The following is a 15,651-nucleotide window of genomic DNA, read 5'->3' as shown; positions in this document are numbered from 1 at the left end:
TCTGACATGGTATTCTAGTTATTCGTGCAACTGTCGTGTCTCCATGCCGGTTAAAAATGAGACCCTTAATGATTTTTTTCTCTCTTTAAAATCACGCAAGGAATCAATTCACTAAGTTTGGTAGAATCCTCTTAGCACCGCGCATAATATATTAGACTCCAGCTTACAGTTACCATAGATATGAATCGATATCGTCTTAATCTGAATTAATAAATCAATTGTTTGTAATACCATGCATTAGACTGATCTGTTTATAATTAACTCCGATACAATTAAGGCCACAAGGCTAGATATCGTTTGTTGCAATTGAGTCCCATCTAAAGTTCCCATCTAAATGTTTCTTTTATTTCTTTAATTGTGTGAAATAATTTCCATTCTCACTATGATTTCAATTCCCTTCATGATTGTCTCTTCATAAAGGGAATTGAAATCATCTTGTCTGATGTTTCCATGGGAAAAAAAAAAAAAAAAAAAAAAAAATCCAGACATTCTGCATTTGAGTGTAACTTGTGTTAAAAATATTCTTTGTGAATTGTCAATGTCAACAAATGCTAAACGAAAAATACGTGGGCTGACTGACAATTTTATAAGACCATCCCATTTAACCTAGCATTTGGTATCAGATGTTAAGCTAAAATATTTCAGGCGCTCATTAACAACTTGATGAGTTTTTAGTGTTTAACTTACCATCTGACATCCATAAATCGTTAGGTATGCGAGTATCAGATGCTGAACTAAAAATATGTTGAACTGTTCGTGACCAAAATTATATCTCTGTCACAACTGAATAGTTTATTCAAAGATATCTCAAAAACTATCTTCTGTAATTAACAAGAACTCCAAAATAAAGTGAAAAATATTTTGACGTATATACACACACAAAAGAACACAATCAATATAGAAAATACAACTGCATTTATTTCTTTGGCATTATTTTACAACCTCATGTATTATTCTCTCTCCTATAACTTATGTTGCTTTTTAATAATAAAATATTTGTTACTACTTTCAACAAGGTAACGTCAAGTTAACATTTAATTAAAGCTTTATTTACCGTTTTCTGAAATGCTGTCAAACGGACTGTTAAATCAGAGCTACAGCTATTGTCAGTAAGTAGCTGATTTTAAATGACTTTCTTTCCTGTACATGTTATTTATTTTATTTCTGTTGTAGAAATTCACGTTATCAATGAGAAAATATCGTAGTTATTTGTGTTATCCATAAATACCATTGCTGTGCGTAAAGTTTTGACAATACATCCATTGTTTGAATGAAAATTCGAATATCAATTGTTGTGCGCGTTGTGACGTCACACAACAGCGTTATTTATTTCTCTAAAATGAGTATTGTTAAGGTTGTAATATGAGTAATAAGTAATACGGATATTTGTCGAATTGATGAAATACAGCGAGCTTTGATTTTGAAGGCCTAGACAGCATGTGCTTTGGATGACAGCTATTCTAAACAATAAAATACTATTTCTACGCAATAGTACAGGTAAGTGTGAATACAGATAGCACCAAAATCTTCTTCTTGCACACACTTTTGACCATTTGATCACACATTATTTTCCTAGATGTCTCCATTTAACAAATTTCTGCAAAAAAAAGTCACTGAGTTTCTGATAATCTTCCATCATTTTTTTTATTAAGAATAAGGCACATCTAACAGCTTTCTAGTTTCTTCATTTGCTAACCTGTACATCTAAAAAAAGGCAGATAAAACGGATTTTTATGTGGCACTTTCGTGTTTCAACTCTAAAGCCCAGACGTGCTGTGGCCATCCGGTACGACCTTTGGACTTTTTCTCACTGTTCATACTACTGATCAGATTGGCCTGAAAAGAAATAATTAAACATTATTATAAAGTTCTGTTTCATATCAATGTTTATGTCAATTATATTAAACTCATCACAATGTTTCTCAACCCAAAATGCTGGTTACTAAGTTATAGTAACCTTCAAAAAATACATGAATATATATTCAATCAATATTATATATCATCATGCTTATAGTGGCGATATTTATTTTATTCATATACTGGTACTTATCGCCTAATGAGGTTTGCAAATGCATCTTCTTGTACTTTTCCTAAAATGAACAGTCAGAAACAATAAAACTTCTTACAAAAATATTATTTATAATTAAAATACTACTAAATTTTATTTATATTTTATATTATTTGATTTACATTAATCCGGTTGTTCAGATATTATGCTATTTTTATTCTTTTTATTATTATTTCTATATTTAATTAACAGAGTTCACAGTCAAAGCGTAACAAGAAATGTGAAACAGAATAATGAAATGTTTGACCTACAAATAAGTCCAATTCGGGTCTAGGATTGACTAAATATCGTCGTAAAATATGAGAAGTCCCTAAAAGTGCCATTTTCTGGAGTTGAGATGGTGTTCTATCTGGGAGACTCAATTTTTCCAGATGTTTCATAAATATTCTTGGTATTGTTTCTAGCGCTTCTATAACAATTGGAACTGTGGTTGCTTCTTATTCAAAAGTAGTTGAATTTCAATTTCTAGATCCCTATACTTCGTCAGTTTTTCACGCTCTTTTTCTTCTACCCTACTGTCCCCTGGTATTGCCACGTCAACAAGCCACACATGTTATTCTTCGACTAAAGTGATATCTGAAATATTATATTCCAGATATCTATCTGCATGAATTTCTAGTCTCGTAAGATTTTCGTTTTCAATAACTTTTTCAATTCCCAAGGAATTTTGCAAGTTGGGAAACCATATTTCCTACACAAGCTCCAGTGTACAGCTTTTACTACCAGATCAAGTCTTTGTTTATAGTCTCTATGGGTAACCTTGGCGTAAGAACAATTCGTCTTTATTGCATTCGTTTGTAGTGCTTGTTCTTGAGCAGCAAGTACCTTGGAGCGCTTTATTTTTCAAACCTTCTGATTATTATTATTCTTACATTCCTGTCAGCAGTACTCAGCTGAAGAAGCTGCGCATTTCTGACAAGCTAAAATGCATCATTTTAGCCTTTCAGCGGTAATCAGCTGACGAAACTGCAAAAACAACACGAAACTTCAGTTTTTCTATTTCATTCTATTGTTTGTGGAGCCTCCGTAACTCAGTCAGTATAAATGAATCTCTTTAGTCGGAAAGAACTGGGTTTGATTACCATCCATGATAAGGAACTTTATCTGGTCTCTTCTGACTAAAGGTGAGTTAACCGGTCTCATAAAGAATTCGAGGGTTTTCTCCCGGTAACTCGGGTGTTTCTCATCCCTCAAAACAGACAAACCGGCCCCGTGAACACACACGGCTACAGCCATAAATACTTATGACGAGGAAGGCAAGGGGAAGACACCTTGCTTCATATCTCCCTAATAATCGGTTGTAACCCTGAGAGGAAGCCACAAGATTAGGATTGGGTATGTTTATAATGAAAAATATGGGAATGAACAAAAGAACAAAATGTTCGACTGACTGAGGGTTTAAGACCTCTTCTTTAACCTGAACTGTAAAATTAAAGTTATCCAAAACAATTCAAAGGTTTAGAAATTAATCAAAATTCTGATTCGTTAAAGATAAGTAAAGAAACCATCTAATAATTTAATTCGCTTTTTTTTAATTGAATGTGTGTGTGTGTGTGTGTGTGTGTGTGTGTGTGTGTGTGTGTGTGTGTGTGTGTGTGTGTGTGTGTGTGTGTGTGTGTGTGTGTGTGTGTGTGTGTGTGCGTGCGTGCGCGCATAGAGGGCTTGACAAATATCTGTATAGATATTTGTCGAGCCTTGTGTGAGAATGTCTTATGTGAGATGTTGTTAAAAATTCTATTCTAACATCCTGTTAACAAGGAAGTATAACGAAATGAAAAGCTATCGCTAAAATGAAACTCTAAATAAACGTGGTTATACCCAATGGAAAATCCTGGAACGCCCTCACTATCGGAACAACAAGTGTGTGCTTGTCACTTCAGTAAACATTGATTGCTAAAGGATACAACAATATATAAACTCACAGGATCAGTCTGTTTGTGAAATATAACATTCGAGGATTAACAACTCAGTTTCAATTGGAAAAAAAATAGTACAAAATGAGGAAAATGCTGAAGTAAACGCGATAATTAAGATACTTTGAGAAGTTTGAAGCGAGAAATCATTTCCTTCTTAGAAATCTTGTCGCAAGTCTTAATTAGTTTTTCTCTAACATTGCTAACATAACAAATGCATAGCAAACTGATGTTGCTGCATCCATCGGTGATTTTTGAAGGGACAAAATCTCTGTTCAGTCCGAGCGAAGTATTCGAGAAGGGGAGATCGGAACGTTTCTTTCTCAACAGTTCAGAGTATTAAATTGGACTCAGCTGATTCCAGAAATGATATCGGAAATGTCAGCCATTGGATCGTTATGAAGATGAATGAAATGTGGATCGACAGGAATTTTTTTATTGCATGATCTCTTGAAAGATTTCGCAAATTCGACAGATTAACTATTTAAAAATTGAATGTGAAAAAGCAACTTAAGTTGAAAGGCAGAGAAGTGAAACTAACCGTGAGAGTTAAGACGGACTTCAGAAATTTTCTGGTTTTCAAATAACCAAAAACCCATAGCGTGAAAAAAAAAAAAAAAAAAAACAGTTATAAAAAAAAAACAGAGCTTATGATGATAATAGTTAAATTTGTCTAGAATCTCATTATCGTAATGTAATTGTTAGATCATGATATGGAATTTAAAAGATATACATACGGTTTTTATAAAAATAAATAAATGTATTTAAAATGCTGAGATATAGATTTAAAAATGCAATCGCATTATTATTTTAAAAAAAATAAAGAAAAATAAATAAATTATATCGGTTAACTCTAAACCTATATATAGCGTCACACCCATGTTAAACTATCCAACAAACAAAACACGCACAGATGAAGGGGAACGGGAGTATATGTAACTGAACCATTAGACGCAGTGATGTTTGGAACAGGACACCGAATCTGTGTACGGTTTCTATTTATCGTAGCATTTTTATTAGCTTTTTGATTAGCGACTTTATTAGTCATTAAAAAGTTCAACATGCAGAACGAAGATAAGAAAAGTAAATTGGGCGTTGAATCCACATGGGTGACCTACATGCTATGTGTCACATATATATAGATCTTATTGCTCCATCCAGGATAGCTGGTGGCATGGGGGGAAGAGGATGAGATTCATCGTATTACGCTAAATGCTTAATGGGCCCATTACCGAGGACGAATATGCAATAGAGCTTTAGTAATACTCTCTAACCCAACTGCACTTCTAAGTAACTGTATACGTGCTCTAGTATTCTCCGATCAGAAAAAAAAAAAAAAAGACACCCACATTTACCACTCGATGACAGAGACCAACAAAAGTCGATCAAAACCGCCTTTGTCCCACTGAGTCATTCCCCCTCTTTTTGCTCACAACACGCTAGATCCCTTTTACACACACACACACATCCCACTTGGTAAGACAATCCGACTGTTAAGCAAAATTAGATCAACCTTATTTACACAGAGATTTAAAAAATGTGCAGGGGGGAAAAAGTGTCTTCGCCGACCAGGCCAGTGATAGGGGGAGAAAGGGGGGGGTCAGATTAGAACGCGTAGAAACACTTTGTAGAACGCTAAGACGTAATACTTGTCTCTATGTGGACCCATCCAATATCGGCGTCTTGGTCGTGGACTCTAATTTCCAAGGAATGTGGCCTTCAAACAGCCCATGTTAATAGGCTCTCTTTGACAAGCTCGTGGTCCAAGGGTAAGGAGAACCGAGCGAAGCTTCCTGTTTTCTTTTCAAAACACCGTGAATGGATTATTAATGTCACTAGCGGCTGCTGTTCGTTTGATATCTCTACTAAAAACAAAAGAAAAAGAAAAAGAAACCACCACGTGCATTTTCTGAAGGATATATTATGCTCAGATATCTCAACCATATAACCTCATGAAATTAACATATGTAAACAACTTTAAAAAAAAAAAATTCGAAAATAATTCACGATGTATTTCGATTAATAATACATTCTCAATCATAATATTTGATCTATTATTCTCCAACACTCTATTCCACAATGATCTCAGCGTTACATAATTTATGAAATCATCTTATGGAACAGTTGATCGCATTTGAATGCATATCTGTGATAAGAAGGGAGTCAAATATTTTTTTTTTTTTAGTTTTGAATTTCTAATTTCTATGAAAACACATTATGCATTTTTATATGATGTATCACTATATAATTGTTCTTTGTGTCCTAAGCAGATAGCAGCATAGGATGAATGCAACAATATAGGTTGCATGCTTTTAATCATAAAAGTATCAGCTTTCGTTTTATAATAATACTTCCACTCATGAAAGATTCATCCTATGCTACTATCTGCTTAGGACTTAAAAGCATGCAACCTATATTGTTGCATGCTTTTAAGTTAAATGCACGGATGGTCTGTTCTTATTTACCGAAGCACAATCTACATCTTCCAATATACTTTAATAGGAAAGCACAGATATGCCCAGAATTCCAAATTATCTTAACACAGAGTTAACCCATTTATATCATTTTCCCAATTCATGCTGATAAATAAAGAACTAGTCAGTAGCTCTTCACTCGGTAACACACGTAAGCCCAGTTAATAATGAACTATATGAATTAATTGAGTTCATTATGAACTAGATTTTTTGCGAAGAGTAGATTGTTTGAAAGCAGCTTCCATTGTCAGTTAAAGCATGGTTGTCATGGGAACATCGGTTACATTCGTCTGTTTCTCATACGAAGGGATGCTCACATTCACTACAAATAAATATCAAATAAAACGTCTTGTTTGCCTTATATTTATTTATCTTTTAAGTAATATTCTGTTCAATAATTATTATTATTGGAAATATTATTACTATTTCTAAGAAAGATTTGAAAGAACCTTCTTATGACAATTAAGTATTTAAAAGATCTTTCGAACCGGTAGCTTTTAAAATTTCAAATGTTATTACATATTTCATTTAGAAATCTAAAGTATCTGATTAACACAATGAAATTAATTAATAATTTTGCAGTGATGTAGTTTAGAAGTGTAAATTATCTCATCCAAATTTTTTTCAGGATTTCTTTTAACTAAATGCATCCTTTAAAAAAAAATTGAAATTTTAAATATATCAAATATCCTTTAATTATTGTTAAAATTATTTCTATTACGCTATAAATTATGTGTAATTTGCAGTCAGTTATAATGTATTACAGGAATATCGAATCATTTAATCTTCAGGGGATGGGTGGGAAAGTTAGTTTGGAAAAAGTTGCTCTGAATAGTTATAGTTTTCGCTTTTAAATCAGCTATGAGTTTGAATCCCGGTATAATGTAAATATTTGTGAATGTTTGTTTATTTATTGATTTTGGGAATTGCTTCCGAAGCAACTAAGGGTATGAGGCGAGTGCATTACATCTGTCAACTGTGTATGTTCTTCTGGCTGACTTGTCTGTATGTTTTGTGGGATGAAAAACTCGAGTTAGCTTACCCATGGTCATAACGTTTCGTATGGAGGAGGGATTGTCATTAAAAAAAAAAAAAAAACTGCAAGATCCAACCAACATTACTCCCCCTGTCTAATTAGAAGCAAAACTCAGTTTCACCAAATTCCACTGCCCCCACTAGAAATTGCTTTTGAGCCCCACAAGAAAGGAGCTCTGCAGATAAACTTTGAGCCTGTAATACCACCTCAAGTGCTGTTGGTGAGCAGACTAAATAATTTTCAACTCTTACGGGCTTAAAAACCTGAGCCTTCATTGAATTTGACTTAAATATTAAATTTACTCAGCAGTGCAATGATGGCAAGTTGGTGTTTAGAGCATTGAAAAAGAAAAGAAATAATATACAAAGAGAAACTTCGGGTGATGCGAAATACCTTTTCACACATAAAATTGCCGTATTACCCAAAATTCCTGTATCTTTTCTGAAATAGGTTTTTTTCAGTTATTATTATTATTATTGACTACCTTCGAGCAAGGGCTTTTTATCTCAATTATCTTTTTAATGCGTAGCCATTTTACCGTGATCACTTTATTGAAGATTCTCAAAATTTATATAAGTATTTTTTTTAAGTTCTATGGAGTCACGATTTAAATTATTGCACATTCTAATATATTAGAACACAGTCGGCACCAACGATAAGAGGAAATTTATAAGTATAAGTATTTCCCAACTTATGCTAGATCTCATACGTCGGTGCATTTTTTTAACTCATGTGAACAGACAAATCCTCCAAAGAACATGCGTGTTGATGGATATAGATGAATACAGAGAAAGGATAACCCTGTGATACAAACTTACTAGAAATCAGTTATCGGAAATAGCAAGTTATTGTTAGCCTAATACGCAAAGGAAGATGAGATGAAAAAGGAGAATAATTGAAATCCATTATCGAATCATTTTCATACATACACAGTACGTGTAAGTGTAAGATGGAGTGAGATCTATGAGACATAATGAATTCCTGTGTGTGTGTGTGTGTGTGTGTGTGTGTGTGTGTGTGTGTGTGTGTGTGTGTGTGTGTGTGTGTGTGTGTGTGTGTGTGTGTGTGTGTGTGTGTGTGTGTGTGTGTGTGTACTTAAACCTTACATGAATTCTCCATAGCTTAATTGATTTCGACGTGCTCTATGATTAGAAAGACCTTGGTGTTTGAATCCCGTGCATGACGTAAAGAATGTTATCAGATCTTTTCAATGAAAGATGAGCTAGTTGATCTCATCTCAGGTTTTCAGGAAACTCGGGTTTTATGTTCATCAAAACAGGCAAACCGTCCCCGTGAACACATATATACAGTCATAGAACCAACTACTTTGTTCTACAGTAATTCCATAGTAAAATAGAACTGCTACTTCACCAACTAGACAGTTATCCTTGAAGGTTGAGTAACAGTATGGTTAGCAAAGAACCAGAATTTTTTTTCCTTGATTCGCGAGAGCAATATGGTGCCGGAGAAAGTGATGAGTGCACTGAGGTTCAATTTAAAATCAAGTTTGATAGGAATTGTACGGAATAGATTGAGCCTCTTATGATGAGTCCCGAAATGTTCTTTAGGAGGCTGCCAAATGCTTAAAGGATTTATGGAGTCCTATCCCTATGATAAATAAATAATTTTTATAGTGAACAAGAATGTGAAGTAGTTGTTCTCTAATAATAACAATAACAATAGAAGCAGTAGTAACCCGAGGTACTTACAAAACTTTAACGCCCATTACTCACCCACCCAGTTCTGTTTTTATAACCATAATTTCAGGATACGGTTGTGCCTAAATATAGTTTGTCTGGTTTAAGGAAGAAAAATCCTTAGGAGACTAACTAACTCATTTTCAGCCCTGACAAAGGTAAAGATACACGTAGCACTATAGCATCTAGAGTTAACGTTGCAATCAGGAGATAACACTGCAGTAATGATATCAAGGAGTTTGAAAAGGGAAGGGGGGTGTTCACTGGGTTCAAGTATCAAATGCCTTCATGGATGCGAAGGGTGGTAGTGCAATATTTCATGCAGGCCAAACGACAAGCGGTATTGCTATAATTACACTGCAATACGTGAGGAACACAGGAACAATATCTTGGATGATGATCCTCCCACTATCACAAGTGTGGGGATCCCAGCGCAAAATGCCCACGTGACACCCTTCTTCTCGCCGAAGGTCGTCGTCGAACGTGATGGCTGTCATGTTATTAGCCCATGAGTTGAAGACTAAGGTTTTGGGAAAGGTCTAGTGGTTCCGATGACTTACGGTTTTTGCTGCAACATGTAAATAGACGACTACATTATGGTTCAAACAACACAAGTCAATGGATGCATCATGCATGACTTCTGATGTTCAGGCAGGAGAGGGTGGCATGATAGTCTCGGACACTTTTTTGCTGATCACAAGTAATACCTATATTGCACATTCGCCTTCTTATGATCAGTGTGACCTGCGAGCAGCTTGTAGCAAACCACGCACTCTCTGCTATGTAACACTCGTTCAGAAATCTTCCATTTCGAATATATATCACTAGGAAAATGATGTGATAAATTAGTTGGAGTGCAGATGAACTTAAATGAAGCAGAACTGCTCAAGAAGTCTCGATATTCTACCTATTAGCTTGGTTGGCAGAGAGCATAGAGTATCGGTCTCCAGACAAGAGATTATGGGTTCAAATTCTGCAAAAGACATGGATATTTGTGAAAAATTTGATCCTTGAGTTAATAACTTGTCTTTAATAATAGAAATAATTACTCCACACATGACGAAATGAAGAAAAGCAAGTTGATTTTATTATGAGTATACTTGCGTATTCATTTCCTGGAATAAAATAATGTTATAGAATAATTTAAATACACACAACAGAACGAGAAAATAAGAACAAAGTTGAGAATTGGTAAATGAGGAGAGGAAGAAAATAAGTTAGGAAACTGGTTAAAAACGAGAGGTAGCAGTGAAACACTTCTCGCTAGCAATACTGAGAATTGTAGAAATTCCGAAGAATACCGTTTGTGTGCTCAGTTAATAATGATTTTAATACATCCGAGAAAATTTGAAAGAACAAAGTTTTTCTTTTTGTTTTCTTTCAGGATAAATTGGATGAAGTCGGCATCCATATGGAACATAAGCAGGAAAATGAAGCTGTCTGCAAAATGATTGGTCCGCATTATGCACAACAATTACAAAGAATAAATGATCACGCAAACAATGCATTTCGAGTCAACACGTGAGAATATATGAGTTCGCGTGATGTTGTCATATTCAATGCTCAAGTCTCAACTTGTGGCGCATTACACAGACTTAACTCTGACAACAATAGGTGGAAATCATAATTACATGTGATATCAATAACCGTCTAACACTCAGTTAGGATAAGACCAGTTATTATTTTTGTTATTATAACCAGCATGTTACGTTACGCGGTTCGGCAAAGGCCTCGTCCAGTTTTTCCACTCTTCCCTCTCATGGACCATAATAATATTGTTTCCTGCTATTCGTATGATCATGTCTCTATCTAGTCCTGTGCCTTTTTCTAGATCTCTGTCTTTTTCTGTAATCATTATTTTGGTTATTTTGAACTTTAGGTATTGTATATTGTTAAACTTGTACTATGGCATGCGTTCAATGCTCCATCCGACAACATAGAAATTGGAGCTAGAAATAATGATTCTTATTTTTGCAAAATTCTTTTCAATCTTGAGTTAGTTTATCGTTCATCACTTCAGTGGAGTCTCATGAAAAAGAATTGCAATATCGTGAGCAAATCGAAGATGGCTTAAATTCTTACTTACGATATTGATACTCGTCTGGTTCAATCAAGTTTATGGAACTTGGAACAGGTGTTCAAATGCAGATGTAAAGCGTACAGGGGCTATTACTTCAACTGTTGATTGGTAAGAAATCTCTCTTTCTTTTTGTGCAAAGTTTTTTTTTTTTGCTATAAATAACCTTGGATTAATTTGATATTCGAGTGTGTTAATCACTCGCCAGTAAAATCGAAGTAACAGACATTACGGCTGCTTTGATTTCTTCCTGTTATGAAAATGGTAGATATTGGTTTAAAAGCCGAATTGTACTCGAAAAATGTTTTATAAGCAGCTGAAATGACCATCGCCAACGAATTATATTTCTTCTCCTAGAGATGTCTAATTAGATTAACTTTCCATTAACAAAAGTTTCTTCCTTACTAAAATGATTCTTAAAACTCACTACTGTGCGTGATATACTAGAAAAAACCGCACTCTTAGAATATCAGTTTTGCTATTCAGCCATTCAAAGTTACGAGAACGCAGCGAGACTTTTAAACTGGACGTTAGAAATTTTGCATCCTCGTATGTATTTATTATTCACAAACCGCGTGTATATTTGTTTCATGTAAGAGGCCACACGTAACAAAAAAAAAAAAAAAAAAAAAGGTTAATAATGGGACGATTTCGCGGACAAAAACTGGTAAAGAAAGAATATCAGAAATAATGAGGTCGGTTGGTTGTCTTGGTATATTAATCACAATAATACAGTTAAAGAGGTGCAGATTTGAAGCCCTTAAAGATATTAGAATAGCGTATAATAGTATAACCCAACAGCTTACTTCTCAAATGATATTCTTAACTCACTAATTTCTGGACATTTTAAACATACTTCATTGACTGGAGAAATCAAGAGGAAAGATGAAGCAGTGGACTTCTTCCAGGAAGATATGTTTACACCTAATATCTCTGGTTTAAACCACGTCCAATGTGTTTATATAAGTGTCTCTGCAGAGCAGTCGTAAAGATGACAAGACGGATCCTTTCGTTAAAAGGCTTAGGCACAATTTCCTCCGCTCATGGAACATTCTCTGAAATCAAGGGGATTTTCCGATCATGCGAAAGGGGGGGGGGGTTTTCTTGCCAGTTTTGGTTTTTCATCCGCATTTGAACAACGCAGCCTGGTAACATTTCCGTTAAAAATATTAGAGTCTGTTCAAGTGGCACATCAGAAGTTTACATGCAGGGCTTCATAGTAGTGAAAGGAATCAGGGACTCAATCCTAGAGGGGAAGGGGGATCTTAAGCAGGACCTAGAATATGTGGATGAGAATATATACGGGACTTTATCTAGGCACAAAAAATGCTGTGGAGCTAGGTTTTTCGGGGAGTGTTGAAATATTGGAATCTTGAATAGAAAAATATCTGCGAGTTAACTTGGAACAGTAGATGCCAAATGAAGACGTATTAGGACTCATTACCTCCTCATATAGCAGCCAACCAACTAACCATAATCACTATAAGATGACACACAGATTGAAGTAAGAAACCAGATAGACCTTGTGATAATTAACAAACGACAAAGAAGTAGAAAAAACGGCATAGAAATAGAAGTACAGATATACTTACATGTTGACGTAAAATAAGACTGCGATCCAATATAGCCTGAGATTAAAGCTTACAGTAATATAGAAAACAAACAAAAAAGAAAGAACAGATGAAAAGAGAATATAAAACTGTAAACTACTAAAATGTAGTTACCAATAGGGGGAAAAAATCTGTAGATAACAATTGAGAAAATATTGCGACTTATAGACAAATGCGATATCACAAATTTAAAATTATAGTTTAGATAAATGCATGATATAACCAATCTAAAAGTTTAACAGATAAAAGCAAATCATGAGCACTATATATGTGAAGTAAGCATAGGATTTTTCAACAATTTTATAATCCAGTAGATATACAAAAAGGAAACCACCAGACCTATAAATGTAAATAATAAGATAACAGATTTTTAAAAATGAAGAAAGATTATTCTTATTATTACACGACAACTCCATTGTGTCCAAGAACTCGTTGCGAAAGGGCACTCTATCATCGCACAACCCACCGTCTACACTACTTAATCCACCATTCATACTCCACCATCTATTGCATACTAATACTCTATACTCCACCATCTACACATAGTACGCCATCTGCAGCCCGCCAATAGTATTTTTATCTAGTAATATAATCTCATCTAGAACTACTGGAACAAAATAGGAAGACCACCGGAATCAGATGCAAAATTTAAAAAATAATAATAATAAATTAATTAATGATGAAGAATTCTCCAAAGTTACAAAACTTTCATATGACAATACCGATCATGTACCGAAGACTCACAAACAAACGAGGTTATAAAAGAAATCAAATGACCAGCAATGTGACCACAGAATAATAATTAGGTCCACGAACTGTCTTTACAAAAATATTTTTAAGGAAAAGTATATTTTCTTAAAAAAATAAAGAAATGCGAGGTTGGAAATGCATACCTAGTTTGGTTTCAAAGACTTTGGAAACAAAGGCACCACGATTTTATTTAAAAATACTCCTACTGAAATGTACACACATCAGCCAGGAAGTACTACATGCAGTATGCCTAAGGACTTCGAATAGTAAAGGCAGGATCCGTTATAAAATTTCGAAATACATTTCACAGTGGGTTAGATGTGTAGTGTATTAAAATCAAGAATCCTAAACCAGAAACGGAAAGTCAGTGTAGTTAAAAGAAGATTAAACTCTCGCATACAAGATTTAAATACAAAGTGTGATAGAGCTAAACTAGATGGGGTACATCGCTGCACGCATAGAAAAGCCATGTTAGTCGTAGAATTAATTTTCATACTTCTCGGTGATTATTTAAATACTGTATATACTTCGAGCTCAAAATCGGAAATGTCGAAAATGACTTGCACAGGAATAATATACATTTTTTTTATTATTTTTCCCGAAATAACTTAAGACTTTAATGACCTTGACTTACATAAATCAACACCGTTATTATTTTAATATATAAGCAATTATCTGCGAAGCAATTTCCACCGAACTTCTTGGAAATGTCACTCCTCTAATTCCCCTACTCATCTCATCTTCCCCCCATTCCCTCTAAAAAAAAAGTGTAGCTTTTAATAGAAAGGAATCGTAATTAAAACAAAAACACTTCTTGTAACTGTCATAATTTTAATGTGAAAGCTAAATTGTACGACTGGGAAAACGAAAACCAATACATGAGTTGATTCATTTAAATAGGGAGTTGTTCTGGATAATATTTGTTATACGGACGTCATCGAGTGCAACAGAACCAAGTTTCTAGAAGTCGTTTTCTTATGTTTCACTTTCAATAAAAAGGGAAGATAAATGACTGCAAGGAGTGACATATTTTGTTTAATGTAGTTGCTAATATCTTATTAAAATTAATAACAAAAATTTTATTTTAAATATATAGTATTAATTACAGATTCTAATCGAATAATGTACATAATGCAGTAATCTATTCATTGTTGAAACCATGATATCAACAATCAAACAGTTTGCAATTGTTGAAACCATGATATCGACAATCAAACAAGTACGCATGCTTTGATTTAACTGAGTTCGTATTTTCGTTTGTTCATTACTTTAAAAAAAATCTCACGGTAATTATCTATGAACAAAAATTATAGCAATGTTATTTTTCTTTTGCATACTGAAAACCTGGCACAGGCAATAATAATAATAACTGCAGAAACAAAAAATTCTTTTGAAAATAATTTCGTGGTACTCCCACGTAAGACAACTGATCAAAGGTAATTTATAGCCTCGGTTTGGTTTTTGCTGATTAAACAAACTTGTTTAAACAACTGGTCATAGTAATTTATTCTCCACCATTTTCTGCACACGTTTTTCTAATAATTTATGACACAAACTAAGATAAAGTCCTGGATACATCTCACACTAGAAACATGCATTCCAGTCAACGATAAAGCCTGGAAATATTGACAACACTGAACAAACCTTTCACCTCAGAGGGGTATCGGATTACCCCTAGTAGTGTATCGTAGTGACAAGGGGCTGCCAGTCACGTCCCGCTGTACTTGGAACACTTTATAGTTCTTGTCAGAGAATTCTATTTTAAGCATCGATGCTGGTTCGAGAGATTACAACTTATAATTCATATTTAATTCGTGTATGTTTAAGTTATTGTTTTCGTACATACGGATCTGATGCCGATAGCAGGTTTGTTACTGTACATTGAATAAATAAATAAAAAAAGGGAGCCGAATAAAGTCCTCGAGGGAGTTTGTACGAGCTATTTGCAGTTGACGTTAATGGGGAAAGTACAAAGAACGGTGGATTTGTTTCATTTATTTTTTTTTCTTTGTTAGTGATGTAACTA

At 34.3% G+C, this 15,651-nt stretch overlaps 1 protein-coding gene across 1 annotated transcript in view; it reads right to left on the bottom strand.

The window, feature by feature from the left end:
- Positions 1–898: 898 nt before the first annotated feature.
- Positions 899–15,651, bottom strand: part of LOC150104164 (heart- and neural crest derivatives-expressed protein 2-like) — a 34,626-nt gene continuing 19,873 nt past the window's right edge. The window contains exon 2 of the mRNA XM_090396786.1: positions 899–1,836. Within this exon, the coding sequence (XP_090252912.1) occupies positions 1,732–1,836 (105 nt within the window). The 3' untranslated portion in view covers positions 899–1,731. The remainder of the gene's footprint in view (positions 1,837–15,651) is intronic.

The sequence above is a fragment of the Typopeltis vanoorti genome, chromosome 8, assembly GCF_054136105.1.
Source record: "Typopeltis vanoorti isolate ZY-2024b chromosome 8, IOZ_Tvanoo_1.0, whole genome shotgun sequence".
Lineage (NCBI taxonomy): Eukaryota > Metazoa > Arthropoda > Arachnida > Uropygi > Thelyphonidae > Typopeltis > Typopeltis vanoorti.
Note: the sequence above shows the minus strand (reverse complement) of the source record. Positions and strands in the feature narration are given on the sequence as shown.